The sequence below is a fragment of the Onychostoma macrolepis genome, chromosome 13 (assembly GCF_012432095.1).
Source record: "Onychostoma macrolepis isolate SWU-2019 chromosome 13, ASM1243209v1, whole genome shotgun sequence".
NCBI lineage: Eukaryota > Metazoa > Chordata > Actinopteri > Cypriniformes > Cyprinidae > Onychostoma > Onychostoma macrolepis.
The window spans coordinates 4,783,341-4,804,155 of NC_081167.1; the positions used below are offsets into that span (position 1 = coordinate 4,783,341).

A 20,815-nucleotide genomic window follows, 5' to 3' on the forward strand; every position below is an offset into this window, starting at 1 on the left:
CCACACAGCATTTGGCTCACTTTGCCCCATAGCTGCCATTTTGAAAAAAAAAAAAAACTAGCTAGCTTACCTAGCTTCAGGCTAATATTTAGCTAAATGATTTGCATGGTTTTATATGTTGCTTAATCACCTATATGCATCATAAATATTTTTAGACCTGGGTAAATTTGTTTTGATGTAACAACCATTACATCTGTTATGCTAAAATTTTACTTTGACAAGCCCAAAACAGTTTTTCACATGACCGTAAAAGTGTCCAGTTGCCAAGATACAGGGGATGGGTCAACTTACCCCACTCTTCCCTACTTCCATTGAAGATAAGGCATAAGCAGGGTCAGAGTGAGGGAGAGCCCACTCTTATCAAAACATCTACAATAGAGTCTGAAATTATTACAGAGTGTGCTGTCTTCTCTTTTAATTGTATATTTGTAACAACTGGATAATTTGTATTAACAAGCACCCAGCCCCTTAGTGCCCCTTTTTTGGTTTGGGCCACTGCCCCTCAAAATGTTTGTGCACGGCCCTCTGTACAAGTATTCATATTCATATATTCCCATTCAAATATGTGCGCGTATTCATTCACAAGTATTTCCTTAAACTGTCCGCTCTACAGTACTGGTTTACCTGGCAGTGCCTTGATGCACACAGGGTCAGAGGGGGTTGAAGCCACACCAATGCTATTGGCGTTCTCTGCCCGCACGCGGAACACATAAGACTCGCCTGTTTCTAGACCCTTGACCTGCAAACATTCAAACAATACATTTGATAAAGCCATAGAGAAATACACTGGTATTCATACTCCCATGTCCAGCTGAAGTAATAGTACAAAATATCTGAGAATGTGAGTTTGACAGCACAAATCGATACCTTAAGATAGCAGTGGTTGACTGAACTTTCGTTGACTTTACTCCAGTTATCCGAGCCTTTCTTGGATTTCTCAACAAAGTATCCAGTGATGGCACTGGCGCCGTTGTAGACAGGAGCCTTCCACTCCACCACCACCGAATCATCCCTTACTTCAGTGAAGGTCACGTCATAGGCTGGACCTACCAAAGCCAAACACAAAGAAGTTTCTTGCTTTCAATCATGTTTTATATCAATTTTGGTGAATCTCATGAAATTATGTGTAGATGACATTTCAACCTAAAACGAAACAAAGAAAACGTGACTTTCATGTAATTTCATGTAAATCACCCTTATTCTCATCACTGTAATTAATCTGGATTATTAAATTCTGATTTTCAGCTGCAATGTGAAATATAATTTATTTGATTTTAGGGTAAAACATAACTGGACCACATTCTTCACAGCTTCCATGAGAATCACATTGTTCTGTATTTTTTCTGGTCTTGACTTTTCAATGCACGAATGTTTAGAGGCAGAGAGAGGAATATAATCAGGACATAATGCAGGCCAGATCCGAACAATGGCTTTTTGTGTGAAAACAGTTACTGATCAACTTACTCGGTTCACCTGAAACAAAGTGACAAGCTGACATGTTTTAAAACATGTACTACTAATGTTATTAATTCTTCAGTTTTAATGATGGTGATAAAGCGGAGTGGTGGCTGGCAGCACGGTGGTGGTGGCAGGTTTATTCCCTGCAAGATCAATATATAACCAATCCACTTTTGTAGCCTTTAAAATGGTTTTTAACCATGCAAACAAGACATCTTGCCACAGAGGATCTGTGCCTTTAATAAGAACACTGTAAATCTGCTAAACAACAAGTACCCATGTAATGTCTGCCAAGAGTTGTGGGTTGGAAGTCTCATGCATGAGTGTGTTTTGCACACATACAACTTTTACTTCCTCTAAATTGTTCTTAGGGCAGCACATAAAAACACCAAAATTCACCATATTCATATCGTGCCAAACATATATGTCTTTATTCTGTGGAAATAAAGAGATAGAGTTCATAGAGTTCTTTTCCACCAACATCAGTTCATTGAGATAAACTCCAAATAGAGCAATGCAATGCAATGCAATGCAATAAAATAAAAGTCTTCGACTACCACATAAAAGAGAAACATGCCAAATAATTGTCTATTTGCATTCAGCTTCTATATGCTGCAACTGGGGTATATTTGTAGCAATAACCAAAAATACACTGTATGGGTCAAAATTATAGATTTTTCTTTTATGCCAAAAATCATTAGTATATTAAGTAAAGATCATATTCCATTAAGATATTTTGTAAATTTACTACTGTAAATATATCAAAACGTCGTTTTTGATTAGTATTATGCATTGCTAAGAATTCATTTGGACAATTTTTAAGGCGATTTTCTCAATATTTAGATTTTTTTGCACCCTCAAATTCCAGATTTTAAAATAGTTGCATCTCGGCCAAATGTTGTCCTATCCTAACAATTTATTCAGCTTCCAGGTGATGTATAAATCTCAATTTCGAAAAATTGACACTTAAGACTGGTTTTGTGGTCCAGGGTCACATATGAGGAATGGAGAATAAGATTCCAGAGCTGCAGAGGAGGGACGATTTTCAGTGACATGGCTCAAGAATAAGGATGGCCTGTTGGCTCGGGACCAATGTGAGAAAGTTTTGTGCCAGTTTGCAGAACTGTCAATTGCCCTTTCAGGCAAGTGCTGCATTGCCAATGAAAATCTTACATGTATTGATCTTGTACATCCTTTGTTATGCCTTGGAAACTAAAACATTTGGCTTTCTGTGATCTAATCTACATTGCTGATTCAAAATGAAGTGAAGTGGTAACACTTTACAATATGGTTCCATAGTTCACATTAATTAACGCATCAACAAATAATAACTAGCAATGAGCAATACATTTGTTGCAGTATGTTTTTTTCATTATTCAGTTGTTAGTTTATGTTAGTTCAAGTCCATTAATTTATTGTTAACAAATGGAACCTTATTGTAAAGTGTTACCAATTCTGCTCACCAGGATAATAGCTCGTTAACACTGATGAGGTTTTGTCAAAAAAGCAAAAATGCCTTTGTTTTATTTATAGATTTACATTATAGTGGGGTAATTTCCAGCTTATTTTACTTTTTTTTTTTCCTAAGGAAAATAAATATACATCTAGAAAACAGCTAATTGAAGATTCTTTAAAATGTCTTCTTTTGTGTTACACAGAACAAACAGCAGCATACAGGTGTTCAACAACATGACATTTAGTAAATAGTGATAGAATTTTAGAAGTAAAACTATGTGCACGTCGCTTTACCTGGCTCAGGCATGGTCCAAGCCTCGCATTTGAAGGGAGTGCTAGAGGTCGAGGCATCACCCAGTCCAATCAAATTAGCTCCGTAGATCCTAAACTGATACACTGACCCAGCTGTCAGACCTCCAACCTTCAGAAGGAAAAGTTCATTTTAGTAATTATGTTATGCATATTATAACACTCAATCAATATAAGCTGATAACAATAACATGCACATGATGCTGCAATACATGCCCACCTTGTGCAGTCTTTCCTTAATGGGTGGGATGTTGACCTCCTTCCATGTCTTCTTAGCAACATTGCGTTTGTCAATGTAATAATCAGTGACATCTGCTCCTCCAGAATGGAGGGGCTGCTTCCAGTTGAGCACCATGGATTCCCCATCACAGTAGAGAAGAGAGACGTCATACGGGGAAGAGGGCAGCTCTGTGGAGAAGACAGATTGCTTTAGCTGGTCCTCCCCATTACTCAATGTCTTGGACCGAGAGGAACATGCGCTGGCGTGCAAGCCTCATCTCTGGCTTATAATATGCACATTTCTGAGAGAAGCGTTGCATCTGGAGGTGTAATATAGGAGGGTGGAATGCATTGGTGTAAGCCTCAAAATATAGCAGTGTTTTTTTAACAAGAGAATTTAGGGCTTTATTCTGAAACAGCTGCTTGGCTATCTACTGCCTACATAAACAACTGCCTTGTAAAGCAGCATCACAAGCTAAAATAGAGTTATTGTATGGAACTAATACTTTTATCCAGCAAAGATGCCTTAAACTGATCAAAGGTGATATTTGTATTTCAAATAAATGCTGTTCTTTTGAACTAAGAAATATTTTTAAGCACCAAATCAACATTTTAAAGACAGTAAAGACAAGAGTAATGGCTGCTTAAAATCCAGCTTTGCCATCACAGGAATAAATAATATTTTAAAATATGTGAAAAACAGCTATTTTAAATTGTAAAAGAGAATTATTTTGAAACAGATCCCAAAAATGTTGAATAGTAGTGTAAATAGAGAACACTACTTTTCATACAAAACTTGCTATCAAAATGCTAGAGTGTTATGAGAGGATTTTAGTGCAGTTGCTAGGGTGTTCGGAGTTGTTGCTAGGTGCCTACTGGTGCAGGTCAAAAGAGCCCACCTTCAGGTTCCTATGATATTTTGGCCTCTGATATGGCTTGGGTCAATGTAAGGCTACTTTTTTTTTTTTTGCATTTTTGACTGGCAAATTCAGTTAATGAAACAAAAAATGGTATGAGATTAGTTATACTACATCAGAGCAGCTGCTTGATTAAAACATCTAATTCTATCTAATAAATTAATCGAAAGAAATCATCTAATTTCCTAACCACTGTTTTGCCTGGCTCCGTACTACAGACAGGCCTGCACTCTTAGGACAAAAAGTTTCATCTTTTGAAGTCTCCGAGTATGGAATTTTCCCCCAGAGTCCAAACAGAGGATTGCTGTTAGCTAAAGCTAAAGACCTACAAAGCAAACAGCTCTACAAATCATCCAGATCTGTAAAAATTTAATGGTCTGCTGGCTGAAATCATTTCTACTTGTTGACTAAGTGTCCCACAGAGATACGGAAAGAAAAAAACATTCTGACTCATTTGGTATAAATTATTAAACCAATTTAGCAAATGGTATGAGGTTTGAGGGAAATATCAGAAAAACCTCTTCCATGTAACTACTATGGGTGGGTGGTATGATTTCACGGTAACTGCACAGATCACACAATTTATATATATATATATATATATATATATATATATATATAGTAATGTAAACAATTTTCATTCAAATGGAATCTTATCAATTCTTTTTTGTTTTTAGCAAACTTTACAAAGGAAAGCTTTTCATTACATTTTGTTTTTATTTGGAAGGTTGTATTTGTTTACACCTGACTTATCCATGGTAAAATCACACATTCTCTGATGACCTTTAATAAACACCATAACAGAATCTCTACTGGCTGACACATTTCACCGCTCTGCTCTACTGTATACTAAAGAAACCTTTGACGTCTTGAAATCATCTTTTCTGTTGTTATTGTGTCGCAACTTTCCCGAGCACTTCCTATGAATAAAGATAAATAAAGACCTTTTCCAGCCTGTTGTAAAGTCATTAAAAAGAAGTCTGGTGGGCCATCTCTGGTGGGTGCTTTTCTTTTTGTCATTTGTACACCATGGGTTTATCAATAACAAACACCTCCTGCTGAAAAACAGCTTTTGAATATGTTTGGCAAGAGGAAAAGGATCAAAATAAATGGTTTCTTGATGGAATATCAAAGGAGACTGGATTGTGAAAGGCAGACTTACTAAGAGCGGCTCTCACAGAAAGAGGGGCTGATTCCTGGGATTCATCGCTGAGACCCAGCTCATTGATGGCTTGAACACGGAAGACATACGTCTCAGCGGTGGTCAGTCCATGCACAACAAACCTGTGAGAACCCAGTAATGAGGCAGTGAAAGAGGAAGTTTCCATTTCATTATTTAGGGAATAGCATCCTCAGAAAAAACATGTCAGCAACACAATCTCCTGATGCAAGCTTTCAGGTTTTCCAGTGGCATTTAATATTGTAATGTGATCACATTTTGTTTTTATTTTTGTCAATTACCACATTCGCAATCATGCACTTTATGGAACTTTCTGCAAATCGGATTTACTTTGGTGTCCCATGACATTTTCCCAAGCATAAGAGATACAAATGTAAAGTAAAATGTCAAATATTAAGTTATTGCAAAATGAAGTAAAATTGTGATTAAAATGTATAGCATTTTGTGCTAATTCCTAAACTTTTGGAGCTTTTTATTTTTTTTTAGTTTAGGCTTTATTAGATTTATTAATTTTGGCTAAATCTGCTATTTTAGTAAACACACCTACTTCTAACACAAAAATATAAAAATATTGAAAGATCTGCTGCTGGGGACAGCCATCGGCTGTTGTATTTGAATAACTAATTTAATAAGGTTTGGGCACTGTTTTGGTGATGTTATTAATTGTCATTTGTAAATATAATTATGTTTCAAGTTCGGCTTTGTGTAACACGTGTTAAATACGAATCTGGTTGAAGGATAATGTTTTATTTAAAGTTACCATCATATAGAGATTAGTGTTCCTGTGATTTAAATGCTGCTGAATAGCAAATTATTTCATTTTAAAATACCTGAATGGCTAAATCCACACAAATAATGTACTTTGTTCTTAATAATTTACTGAATGTCCATTCAAAAGATGAATGAGGCAAACTATTGTAAGCAACGTAACTCCTAGTTCATCAATACAGTAACACCAAGGGGTACCTATAGCATTTTTATTTCAACACACAAGGTGTTTGACCAGCTTCAGTTTTTGATGCCTGGGAATGAGAACAGCTTGCTCACACAGAGTGAGCCCATACCTGGGCTGTGTTTCCCAAAGCCATTGGCACCAATAGCCTCTACGATCTATATAGGCTTACAATGCCTTTGAGAAATACAGCGCTGGTCTGCTTGTGGGGCTTGTGTTTGGCTTAGGTCCGGTTCTCAGATCTTTCACACAAGAATCAATATAATATTGAATAAGGTTAATGAGTTCCTTTGGAGGATGAGAACAGGTTAAATCAGCAACCCCTTTTTAATTTAATTTAATTTAATTTTTAAAGTTCATTAAATTTTACACATCTTTTCAAGAGATTCTCAGACCTGAGTTCCAGATGCTTTTGTACCTTATTCATGGGAAGTGTCTCGAATCATTTCACCTAGACTAAGCACATACCTAGTCTGCTTATGGGGTTTGTGATTGGCAGAGGTCCAGTCCTTAGATCCTTTCACACAAGAATCAATGTAATATCCAATCAGGTTATTGGGATCCTTTGGAGGCGCCCACTGGATTAGAACAGAAGTGTCTGTCTCTCTGGTTGCAACGACTTGTCCAGGAGCTGAGGGCACACCTGAATGAACACAGAACTTCATTTCAGGGGTGATTTCACAAACCAGTCCAATCAATCCCTTGACGACCTATCATGCATGAATTAGTTCCACTACAGAAAGGCAGATAAAAAATCATTACTGCCTTAATGACAACATCAAAGTCAGAGCAAACTTCAAAGATCTATATGCCATTTCATATGCATTTCAACATGTCAATATCTTAAGTGAATACATCAGAGGCACTGTGCCCTCTGTGACATGCTTTTTTAGGGCATTTACCCTTCAGCTGCAGGGTTGTTACAGTGTTGGTGGGCTCAGAAGGCTCGCTGACGCCGTACATATTAGCGGACACCACACGGAACTGATAGTCCTTTCCCTCTAGCAGGTCGAAGACAGCATAGCGAGGAGATCTGATGGGTACTTTAGTGTTCACTCTCTGCCAGGATCCAGCTCCGACTTGAAGCTATTAAAGTCCAGAATTAATAAAAACACACTATTACACAAATATGCGACCCTGGACCACAAAACCAGTCATAAGGGTCAATTTAAGCTTTCCATTGATGTATGGTTTGTTAGGATCGGACTATATTTGGCCGAGATACAACTATTTGAAAATCTGAGGGTGCAAAAAAATCTAAATATTGAGAAAATCACCTTTAAAGTTGTCCAAATGAAGATCTTAGCAATGCATATTACTAATCCAAAATTAAGTTTTTATATATTTCCAGTAGGAAATTTACAAAATATCTTCATGGAATATGACCTTTACTTAATATCCTAATGATTTTTGGCATAAAAGAAAAATGGATCATTCTGACCCATACAATGTATTGTTGGCTATTGCTACAGATATACCCGTGCTACTTATGACTGCTTTTGTGCTCCTGGGACACATATATATTGTGTGAGAAGTGATAATGACTGCTTTAACCTCTCACAAGAAACAACAACAGTTGTCTCTTCTAGACAGTAATTAAATTAATTAAATAAAGATTAAATAGAGCCAAAGATTGACAATGGATTTGTCACATTGCCAAAGTCTGCAATCACAACACATTTATTTTTGTTTGTATTTTTAGAAGAGACAACCGAGAACTGAAATAAATGAGAACTCTGTTAATTTAATATCAGGACAACAGATTAAATACAATTACAGAAAATTAACTTTGTTTGCATATTTACACAGCTATTCATACTCAAGTCAAAAAAACATGTAGCATGTAGCATTTGAGACAATTAGACAGCCCAAAACAAAAACAAAATTACATTTGCAACCCTTCGGTGCAGCACACAACTTGCCTGACTATTATTATTGCATTAATAATACTGTAATTTTTAGTTATTGTCAAAAAGCAGGAATAATAAAAAAACTAAAAATGAGTCTTAGATATCAGTTATTGGAAAACTCCAAAAAATGGACATTGTTAAAAAAAATAATAATAATAGTTTTAAAATTATACAATTAAAACAACAATATCAGTCAAATATCTATCTCTGAGCTACGAAAGATTAACTTCTGAGAAATAAATTGTTCCTGTGGGCTGTGCTGCATCGTTTAATGCAAAACAAAAACTAATTTAAAAATATTCTTATTAAATATTCTTACACCGTAGGTGTTTCTTAATGGATTAAAGGTGACAAAAGAAGAAAAGTAAACTGCTGAAATAAAGTTTGTGACCATTCGGCTGGGTTAACGTCTGGCAGTGAGCTGAAACTAACCTTCTCAATGTAATACCACATGGGGGCTTTGCTATGGTAGACTGGAGGGACCCAACTGAGCACAACATATGTTCGGTCCGTCTCTGAAGCACAGACTTTAGAGGGAGGTCCCGGAGCTTTTCCCTCGGCTGCAGGCAAAGCACATCAAACAGAATTACTGTTTCTACCCTGAACACATAGACACACACCAATACACACACACTTACACACACACTAGGAACTATCCTAGCAATTTCACTAGCTTTAAAAGCAACTTTAATATTATGGACTGATATGCGAATATCATCTTTGCCGCCGTCGCCACTTTATATATATACACACATACACATATGCATGCACATGGGTGACACTGGTTGATGTGTTCATTTCAACTTGAAAAAGAACCACAGATGTTTGTACGTTCCCTTCCTGATGGAATTCTCATCAAAAACTAATCAGTACCTCTCAGAAGAGAACCAATTATGGGCTAGATAATTATTGCTAATTTTGAAAGCAAAAAGCATGAAAGAATAGGGGGGAAAAGCACTAAGTGACAGCTGCTGTCATCTAATACATAATACAAATTCAAAGACACACAATGTTGACTGTGTGACAAAATTAAGAATATTTTAAGGCAGCTCCATACCACAATATGTAAGGATGCAGTTAAAGAGGTTTACAGATGTCATTTTTGAGCTCTTGAAGGTCACTGAAGGACAGGAAAATCTCCGTTGGCCCGATCGTCCAACGATAGAGAGCAACTGGGCCGAAGCCATATACATGCAATTGTCACTATAATGCAGTAGCCATTAATAATCATGTGATCGTGCATTGACTGTCAAAAAATGAAGGCATTTTGAATGTATAAATAATAAATGAGTTCTGATTGTGATTCTGATTACATTGACAGTCCTGCTCAAAGTATTATTCTTTTTATGCAAACAACATTATTTTACTTAGTGCATGTTTAATATCAGAACTAAATGTAAACCTCACATTTGTTTAGACTGAAGAATTTCCATGCTTATTCAGTTTGTGATTACTGGATACGGCTAAAATATCATTTTTAATATATAATTAAATAATATATTTAAAAGACATATGCTATAAAATAAAATTTTAAAGAGACTGCATCAACAAAAAGTGATTTATACTTTATGAAATATTTTAGAACTTGCCATAACATACTTTTCCATTACTTTTTAAAGATTTCCATGGTTTTGACATGCATTGAAATGAAAATTCACCATTTTTCAGTAAATAAATCTAACTACCTTCAAGGTCATCATAGTAAGTCACAACATCAAGTCTTCCACCGAGTTTAGTGGCTGTTGAAACAAACAGCAGTACACAAAAGGCGTTAATAACACATACAGAGTTGATCACTAAATGTAACTCCATGAGGAGTTTTGCTCACCACGAAGTCTCTCAAACTCTGTAGGGTCCAGAGCGGCAATGGGCTCAGACATTCTGGAGGGTCTGCCAATGCCACGAGAGTTGACGGCACGCACGCGAAAGTAATAAGAGTGTCCTTCAAACAGGCCCTGCACAGGATACTTGCAGATCTTTACAGGGGAGTCATTACACTGCACCCAGTTCTCTGTTCCAACTTCGCATCTGCCCAATAAGAGTGAAAGAATAAACATGAACAACAATGAATATGGACAGTAATCAAGACTATCCTATCATTACTTCCACGCTGCAGTGAAAGAGTGAAAATTACAGCCCACTTTTACGTTCCGAGGAGATGATATGAGCTAAAGGAGCATTCATATGTAATTGCAGATCCATGCATCACTTAACAGTCTGATTACCGTCCGACGAGAGTAAATTTCAGCTCGATACTAATGCAGCTCAAAGTTACAGGGAACAAAATAATCACTGCATCTATTAGCATATGCAAAGCATGTTTCTGGCAAAAATATGTGTTGGTAAGCAATTTTCTAAGTAGCCTATATTGGAAAGGAAAACAAACTGTCTTTTGTATTACAGAGAACCTACAATTAAGCGACTTAAATATAACACTTAAAGCACAGTTAAAACTGTAGACATTGTGCACATGTTTTCTTTTAAAGCTGAATTTATTTTAAAGGAACATAGCACAAGCACACTTCTCAAACAAAACATTCCATAAGAGGAAGTTTAAATTTTAAACAACAAAACACAGAACACAGGGGGAAAGCAAATGAGAAGTGACACTATACTTTTTGGGCCCACAAACAGCAATTTGCAGGGCGCTATGATTTGCGCAATGTGGAATCCAGTCATAAAAACGGAATTTACTGAATAACGCAGAAAGTCACGGACATTGACAAGTTTTGGATGTATACATCAAAAGTAGGTCAGTACACCTAAATCAAAACACGATATGGACTAGTGTCTGTGAATTTTAAGCTGCAAAAATACCATTTAAATATGAATCCTGCATGTTCTGCGTGTCTCTGTGAATGAATTGCACAAACGCGCGGTTTCGTTTACTACTGAAGTGTGTGTGACGCTCACAGTGTTTTCAGCCTCTGCAGCCTCAATTTATGAGTACATGAACACATAAACAATCTTTAGAACTGCTGAGAGTCACTTTATGAGCATTTTACCGTTTTTAAGTAAAACTATCGTCATATCATATACAAACAGAAACCTAAAGGTAAAACAACCCATCAAAATAAAAGTTTGGTTTAACTTGAAGAAACGGTGACAGAAATATCACTTAATGTAATGATAGTACTACTACTAATAAAATTATTATTAAAACATTATTTTTAAATCAATATTTACCAGAAAAAAATATTTACCAGAATATATTTAGCAGAAAAATGTAAATACACATTATTTCTGGGAAGAAAATAAATAAATAAAATAAAAAAACTATATATTTTTTTTTTTTTTTTTTTTTTTTAAATATAAAATCAATTAATTAGAGACGCTTTTGATTATTACATTTAATAAAACCATTAAAATGGAATTGAGAAAATGAATGGAAAACAGAATTTGGTAAAAATAAAACTGAATTTGAGAAAAAAAAAATAAGGCCTTAAATATTTTATTTTTGTTAAACTTTTAATAAATTGCTGTTTATTATTGTAAGTTTCATCATTTCAATTAATTAGACATGCTTTCACAAAAGTGGAAAGTGGAAAAAATTAAAATGGAAAAACCGGAATTTGGAAAAAAATTTAACAGATTTCATAGGGCCTTAAATTTGCGACAAGGCAAATATAGGTGGGGCCGATCAAACATATGTTCTGTATCAACCGGCCCTTACTATAAACAGCAATTTCAAAACAGTAATTTACTGGTGATGTTACAACAACTCATCCTGGGAAAAATAGAGCCCAATATTTCAACATCCAACATCCCTTTGAATTTACCGACTAGTTTCTATAGGTGGCTAGTTAATTGCGTTGGGCACATTATGATAACATTTGTCAGTCAGGTAGATTCTATAATAATCCTCATTTGCATAGAAAGAAGGCCTATTTGCAATGAAAAGACTGACAGTGACTTTATTTAAATACTCTCAGTAGGTTGTTCTAGCGCATTTAGCACCTGATTAACATGGATTGCAGGTGGTATGTGGATAAGATGAACGGTTCTGCAATGAAACACTGCACGCTAAGCTAGTGCAAGTGTTATTCACATAGTGAATTCATGTTGTGCAGTTCAAAAAAACTATTGTGACAAACCAGTTCATGAAAAGCTACTGAAAAACTGGCTCAGAAAAGTGAAGTCCAGCAAACAGTCCAGCAGATATTTGACATTTTCTTATCTAATGCAATGACATTTTAAAGTGTCCAAATACTGTATCAAACAACTTGCATAAATGTATTCCATAAAATAACTCCCACTGGGAAGACACCTTAGTCAGCGCAGTCACCTGTCAACAAAGTATCCAATGATAGGGCCTTCAGTGGTGGTGTTAGGAGGTTTCCAGGACACAATCACATAATCTCTATTTGCATCATGGATCTTAAGGTCCATTGGGGCTCCGGGAGCTTGAGGAACTGGAGGTGGACCATCTGCCAAGACAAAACATGATGACTCCTACACACCACTGATTCACTGAGGGAATCACTCTGAAACAGATGTATGCACTATATAAAATGAATTATGCTAATCCAGACCTTTAAAGGCCAGCAAAAGATTCACATAAGATTTTCAACAAGCTTTGAAGAAGTTCACAACTCTTTACCATCAACGAAGACGTAAGCCCTGTGGACCGCATCGCCTCCCTTGGTGACCATGCGGAGGGTGTAAAGACCCTCATCATCCTTAGCGAGTTGAGTAAGCGTGAGCTTGGCAACACCTCCACCAGACTCCATTTTCACCCACCTCGTCTCTTTCAGGAGGTGCTCTGAAGGGCCCAAAAAACAACGTGGGGTATGAGAGGAGAGAAAATGACACTATTTCTTTTGCAGAATAGACTGCAGATCTGGAAAGTGTAATCTGATGATTCAGGAAATGAGATTGGAGGGAAATGAGTCATAAACTACAAATGGACATGAAAAGCCATTTTGTTCTGTACACGACTCGACTGCAAAACAAACACCCACAGAACAACCGGAAAATTAATATATGACCAGGGGTGAATGCCACATAAATAAATGCAGCTGTCGTTGAGACAGTTAACTGTATATAGCTATATGAAATAGAGTATTTAGATCAAAATATATTAATAATTTAATGGAAAAATTATTATTTATGCATTTGTAGAAGTAAAATACACTATAAATGTAGATCAAATATTAATATGTTACCCTGGACCACAAAACCAGTCTTAAGTCGCTGGGGTATATTTGTAGCAATAGCCAAAAATACATTGTATGGGTCAAAATTATAATTTTTTCTTTTATGCCAAAAATCATTAGGATATTAAGTAAAGATCATGTTCCATGAAGATATTTTGTAAATTTCTTACCGTAAATGTATAAAAACCATACATCAATGGAAAGCTTATTTACAGATGTATACATCTCGAAAAATTGACACTTAAGACTGTTTTTGTGGTCCAGGGTCACATATAACAATAAATAGCAATAATTTCCATTAACACTTTACTTGAAGGGGTGTGCATAAGACTGACATGACACCTTCATAATCATGACATGACACATGTCATGAATATGAAGGAGGTTTTATGCATGTTTATGACAACTGTCATTAAGTGTCATTCGCTCAGTTATGTCATTTTTAATGCAAAGATGACATTATTTGACCTAACCCTAGCCCATAACAGACATCTCAAACAATGTCATCTTTGCATTAACTGAGCGAATGACAGTTAATGACAGTTGTCATAAACATGCATAAAAACCCTTCATATTCATGACATGTCATGTCATGATTATGAAGGCGTCATGTCAGTCTTATGCACACCCCTTCAAGTAAAGTGTAACCTAATTTCCTAAATATATTTTGTTAAAATTAGTGCTGGGCAACGATTAATCGCGATTAATCACATCCAAAATAAAAGTTTTTGTGTACATAATATATGTGTGTGTGTACTGTGTATATCTATTATGTATATATAAACACACACACATGCATGTATATATTTAAGAAAAATATATTGTATATTTATATATTAAATACATTTATATGCAATATAAATTATATGAATATAAATATATACATGCACTGTAAATACATGTAAATATTTCATAATGTATACTGTATGTGTGTGTTTTTATTTATACATAATAAATACATGTATACAGTACACATATATATTATATAAGCAAAAACCTTTATTTTAGATGTGATCAATCGCAATTATTTGTTGCCCAGCACTAATTCAAATATTTTAATACATGAAAAGTGACTGATACAAATCATTAAATAAAAGTAATGATTCTTAACACTGTCATACACACGTCCCAAGACAATGAAGGATTGTGAAACTACTCTAATGGCTAAATGAAAAGCATTTTAAATTAATCTTAGGGGCTGGTCACACTACACTTTTCATCCCATTGACATCAAAAAATTCGACCGGTCACCTGTAAATTCGTGTGACCAATAGAAGATCGATATGTCACAGCATAACCTCGAAGCTGAATTAAAAGAACATACATTTAAAACTGCAGGAAAGTGGGGTAGATTGTATGTTTTTACATCTTGTTTTTATTATTGTTGGTTATTTGTTGAATTTAGTCATATCACAAGCTTTGCAGCATCACATGCTCAAAGTTTAGTGTGACCACAGCTTTATTAACAATAACCGCACATGCATACAAAAACGTATTTGTGTTAGCCTTTGTTGGACACTTCCTACCATCTCTGTACCACATCGCCTCAGGCTGCAGGTTAGCCAGGTTGGGGTTAATGGTCATCTTGCAGGTCAAAGTGGCCTTATCGCATTCTTTTCCAAAGGTCACGTCAAACGTCTCAGTGAAGGTGATGTTAATCTTCGTATACTTGATCTCAGGTAAAATGGGATCTGATAAACATCAAAACAGTTCCAGTCGTTCATGACTTGTTTTTAAATCATACCAGATATTCTAATGAATAGAGGCCTTCACACTTACACTGGTAAGGCATCCAGGAATAAGGAGTGGACGTTTCTTCCTCTTTGCACCCTATGAAGTCGACACAAAAATAAAGTATGCAGTGACTTTGTAAAGAAAGGATTCATAGTATAAATTTGGTTCTCCAGCAAATGCATCTCGCTTAGCTATGCTTAGATTCCAGAAAACAGGAGAAAAAGTCTTACTCTTCACAATGATGGAGGCCTGGGAGGAGGCCTGTCCATGCGTGTTTGAGGCTACTGCCGTGTACATTGCAGTGTCATCAGTTGCACACCTACGAAAGCACGCATAACTCATTCACAGGTGTCTACAACTTCAATCAATACACGGCTGGATCGCAACACCGCTTCACCCACTCCACTAATTAATCAGTCAATAAATAATCAGCATGATTGCTATTTGATTGGATATATGCCACAGTCATTTCCTAATTGACATTTGGAAAGCACATAAAAGTGCTTCCCCCATCATGATGGATAAATTGTCAGTTAACTAATGCTCTAATGTCAAGAGGATAATTGCTCCAAACTAAATGCTAATGTAGACTAGTGCCTGTTTTTTAAACGTGTTCAACACGGAAGGCTCTGAGGCTTGAATAGCAAACACGAGACAAGAAAACGAGAAGACTGTAATGTGACCTTCTGAGTGACCGTACTATATTAGAGCCCGCTCCCCTGGCCCCTGCGGTCTTGAGGAGAATGGCTGTATGTCAAAAAGTGAAAGGTTTGGCCATTTTAGATGAAATGCGGAACACCAAGCTTCACCTGTGAGGCTTGGGCTCTGAATGCAAGAAGCCGTCAGAATGTGACATAAGGGCCAGGGTGAGGTTTTGTGGGACTGACAGGGTGACAGCAGTGAAAGTCATCTCTCTGTAAGGCGCCGGAGTGTCAGATGACACCAAACTCAGCACTCTGACATTAACAGCTGACAGGAGCTCAAGACGTGGGCGGCGCACCGACTGGCCCTGGACTAAATTGGAAAAGTTCACATGCAATCCCAGTGACGTGACTTCCTTTTGTGGAAATTCACTTGTTAGTTACATTTTATTGTGTTTTAGAGGGTGAATCACATGAAACCTATCAAGGACTCACTTTCAAGCGCATTACTAATTTAGGGGGATTTTTATTTATTTATTTATTTTACCTAGTAGTGAAAATATAATAATGTCACAATGCAAAATCTTACTTTATCTAAAATAGGATATGATCTATATGCAAATGTCTTTATATATTTTAGGTGAAATGTAACCTGGACATGTTTTTTTCTCTCTCTCATATTCCTGCTAGACAAAACTTTTTCAGTAGTTTAATAACTTGTAGGTCTCTTTTTTGAAAGCTTCCTGCTTTCTGTGGCCAGTTAATAACTAGGAAGTGAGCATGTAATGAGCTCTCAACATGAGTCTTGTCACTCATTCTGTTCAATCCAGATCATCAGTAAACCACATTATGTCATTGCATCACTAAAAAGTCCAAAAAGTACACAGAAAGGTTCAGATTACTTGAGGATGGAGATGGCATGGAATCCAGAATTGCTCTCCACAAAGTACTTTCCAGAAGAGATGTTCAAGATGACATCATCCTTGAACCTGTAGAATATTTATGATATAATAACAATAGATCCTCTTGGAGTTTCTTTATACATGATATACATAATATTATGAAATGTTTGATGCATTTACAAAAACCTAAAGTTAAAGTGAAACTGTATAATACCAGAAGAGATCTAGTGTACAGGAAGCATGGCCAGCCTGTTTGTGTGAAGAATCCTCACCATTTGACATGTGGGGTGGGATATCCCTCCACAGTGCAGAAAAGTTTAATAGCACTGTTTTCATACACTGTATGGGACCTCAGTCTAACCACAAACTTGGGGCCCCTGATCATGGACTCCTCACGGATGTATTTCTCAGGCATCTTCTTCTCCACCTGTTGAAAGGAGACAAACAATTCATTGAGCTGTTGGATCATAAGTGGTCACAAAAAAATATATGTCCCAAGATAGAGCCAGTACTATTTAACCTTTGTTTCACTCGGCCTATTAGAGGTAACAGCAAAAGTCTTTAAAGTACATTAAAATACAGGTTGACTAATGAAAGTACTATAACAAAAGCATGTCAAAAAAAGGAAAGGAATGATTGTTTAAAGGGCTTTACCACTCCCTGGATTCTCTTCTGTGTTTGGAATTTATATTTCACCTCTTCTGACGCAGAGCTAAAAACACACACATTTTCATACACTCAAAAGGTTACATTTCAAAAGGTACAAAACTGTCACTGGGGCGGGACCCTAAGGTACAAAAGTTAAAAGTAACATTCTGTACCTCTAAATGGTTCATATTAGTACTGTAAAAATATGTTTTAATGCTTAAAATACACATATATTAGTACCTTTTAAAAGGGCACCGCCTCAGTGACTCAGTTTTGTACCTTTTTTTCTAAAAGTGTATAATAAAATGATAATAGCATGCTCAAAGCATTACTCTATACAAGCAGCATGAGAGAAACAGAGATCAGGATTCATCAATGCCCCATATCATCTCAGGTTAATAATTTTGTTCATTTTCATATGCATTCAAACATGCAAAAGCATATCCTAATTCATGCATTTCAAGCAACACAGTCTTAAGTGGAAAGAAAAAAAAAGTGATATTTGATCATCTTTACCCATGATTCACATGAATTAGCAATTATAGGTTTTAACCTAAAATTAAAAAAAAAAAAAAAAAAAAGTACGGACCTTTTGACCCCTCAGAGGGCAAACAAAAACTATCACTATACATATTAAAATATAACTAATTTTGATCATCATTTTAGGGCAAGTTCTATAATTAATTTTAATTTAGTTAACAAAAATAACTATAATTGCCATATATACCACGTTCTTATCCTTAACCAGTATCAAAGCTTATATCTGAAATGTATTATTGTTTCCAGGCAGTATCTGGGTATTTAGTGCAATATGTGTCCATAAAATATATATGATTGGTCAAGTTAAAGTACAGTATATACCTTAGGCCCTGTAACTGATCACCATTTCTTTTTAGGTCTTCACAATTTTAATCACCTTTCAGTTCAATTTAAATGGTCCTGCAGTGTGATAAATGTAGCCTGTGGTCTCTCTCTCACTAATATGAGGTCGCATAAGCCGCATGCATGATTAGAAAAGAGTTTTACATGGAGTATAGCGTGTCACACTGCAGGCCATGTCAACTTCCTAAAGTATTTCATGTCAGCTACCCAGAGGACAGTAGTGACATGAAGGGATCAGTTATATAGTTCAGCTACTGTAGGTAATAGGGTGTATTAGCAGAGCTGCAACAATGTTATTATATGTTATACATGATGTTACTATTTTATTACAAATAGTTTTAGTATTGCTGTGAACGTCATGATTAGCTGCGACGATTCATTAAGCTTGAACTTGCTGCTGTATTTTTTTTTTTACCTTACCTGGAATATTCCCGAACAATACATTTAGACTCAGTACTGAGGTATTCTTGACCGAAATGCTTGTGTCTGGTAACAACTGCAGCCATATTTGGCAACCCCAAGAACCTATGAATAAAACCTGGAACAAAAACATGCAGCGTCTTTGCACACAAGACAAAATAAAATGCATTCGTTGATAGATGCATAAATTCCGGTTTCAGTGTTTCACAATATTGGGGACATAGTTTTGTAGCACATTTTGCCAAATGTGGCCTACTCCTGATATGATTTAGGTGTTAGGAAAGTGGACCTGTTTGTGGAGATGAAGAGGAGGGGGTGTTCTGGAGCTTTGGGCCACAAGGAAGCCAAACCTCACGGCAGTTTAAAATTAGAGATTGGGGGTTGGGATATCGGACAGTCCAAGGAGATGGGTACAGTATTCCATGGCAATTTCTACTGTAAAGTGTACTTTAATGGCAAGCTATTATTGTGTAAATGTCCTAAAATATTGAAAGATAACCAACTACTCATGACTGTTTATCTTCTATAATGGATAAATGAACTACACTACAGCACAAACAAGAACACGTTCCTCATTTATTTTTGATGAATAATTACACAAACAAATAATCATGCATTCTCAAATGCAGCATTATATTATCTCATTCCCATATGAAGCCCACATACAATAGCATCTACTGTGCATGTTGAACATAATAAAAAATAATATTTATGCACAGTTTCCATGAACATATTTGGCAGACGACATGTAAAAACTAACTGATCGTACTTTGCATAATGAATCAACAAGTGCAACAAATATTTCAAAGGTCATTTCATTCAACATGTCACTTAACGAGACAATTTTTCCACAAACAAAACATTGTCAAAGTTATTCATTCGCCCATATTCACAAAGCACTGACACTGATTTAATTGTCAACTTTTTTTGAATCCCTTCACAATCAAGTGCAGCGCCCAGTCAAGCAAACATCATTCGAGACAGATCAACATCCAACCAAGGTAAAGTTCAAAAGTTTCCTTCAGCCTCAACGATTTTTGTATTTCCACAAGGACAACTCTGCATTATAATTTCGGATCAAAAGTGTGGAAATAAGGAGCCAGACATACTCACCACTGGAGAATACAAGAGCGCGACGCGGAGGTAGATGAGCCTCTACCCGCCTGTGAGAAACCAGCTGATGAAAAGCAAAATATTACCCATGCGGAATGTTGCCTCTCCCGCATCCCATTTATGGATAGGCATTAGACTATATATAGCATTTACACTAACTTTCCACATCAATTCGCACAGATATTAAGATACCAGACATACGCTTTAAATTGAAGCTGGATACGAATGAGATATAAAATAAATAAATAAAAATAAAATAAAATAAAACAACTAGCGATAGCCTAGTTTAAGGTCAGTCGAACGGAAATCATAATAATGGTTAAAAGTATTGGTTTGAATTACTGGAAAGACTCAATAGCCACATACGTAATGCACTCTGGTTATTATTTTAGTGAATTATTTGTTTTATGTATTTATTGTTAAACAACAACAATTATTATTATTATTTTTATTATTTTTATTTATTATTTTTTATTATTATTTTAATTATTAGTATTGTTTAATGTTTTGAGAAATAAAATGTATGAACTAGATACTTGCTTTCTGAAATGATCTTAGAAGAACATATTGGGCTACATTAAACAATATGGTGTTACACAAACAACGCAGACTTGTTATATGCTGGATTTTAACCATTTTTTTTTACCAGCAACATTGACATTAATTTGTGTGGGTTTTCAAGATTTGTAAACAGTAGCTATCTTTCGATGTTCAGTGTCTCATGGATGGTGTTCTTGTGGGTATGAATGGAGGCACAATATATAATATACAGAGATTTAATATTACCACAAAATTCATAACAAACAAGAAAATACTTTTTTTTTTTTAATTAGAGATTTCCAGTTTTTTTTAAGGGTGAAAGAGGAACAAAAAAAGCAAAGTAGGGTACATTTATAATTCCATAAATATTGTTTTGTAC

At 35.8% G+C, this 20,815-nt stretch overlaps 1 protein-coding gene across 1 annotated transcript in view; it reads right to left on the reverse strand.

Moving 5' to 3' along the window:
* The window catches only part of myom2b (myomesin 2b), a 51,321-nt gene extending 31,286 nt beyond the window's left edge, over positions 1-20,035 (reverse strand). Inside the window, exons 1-20 of the mRNA XM_058795823.1 lie at positions 19,897-20,035; positions 18,784-18,901; positions 17,488-17,545; positions 17,106-17,260; positions 16,834-16,920; positions 15,521-15,609; positions 15,336-15,386; positions 15,083-15,247; positions 13,001-13,162; positions 12,686-12,827; positions 10,229-10,428; positions 10,086-10,139; positions 8,833-8,960; positions 7,393-7,576; positions 6,959-7,133; positions 5,521-5,642; positions 3,443-3,630; positions 3,208-3,334; positions 868-1,046; positions 625-739 (exon numbers count right to left, since the gene is read on the reverse strand). Of these exons, the coding sequence (XP_058651806.1) occupies positions 625-739; positions 868-1,046; positions 3,208-3,334; positions 3,443-3,630; positions 5,521-5,642; positions 6,959-7,133; positions 7,393-7,576; positions 8,833-8,960; positions 10,086-10,139; positions 10,229-10,428; positions 12,686-12,827; positions 13,001-13,162; positions 15,083-15,247; positions 15,336-15,386; positions 15,521-15,609; positions 16,834-16,920; positions 17,106-17,260; positions 17,488-17,545; positions 18,784-18,869 (2,467 nt within the window). The 5' untranslated portion in view covers positions 18,870-18,901; positions 19,897-20,035. The remainder of the gene's footprint in view (positions 1-624; positions 740-867; positions 1,047-3,207; positions 3,335-3,442; positions 3,631-5,520; positions 5,643-6,958; positions 7,134-7,392; positions 7,577-8,832; positions 8,961-10,085; positions 10,140-10,228; positions 10,429-12,685; positions 12,828-13,000; positions 13,163-15,082; positions 15,248-15,335; positions 15,387-15,520; positions 15,610-16,833; positions 16,921-17,105; positions 17,261-17,487; positions 17,546-18,783; positions 18,902-19,896) is intronic.
* Between the last annotated feature and the right edge of the window lie 780 nt (positions 20,036-20,815).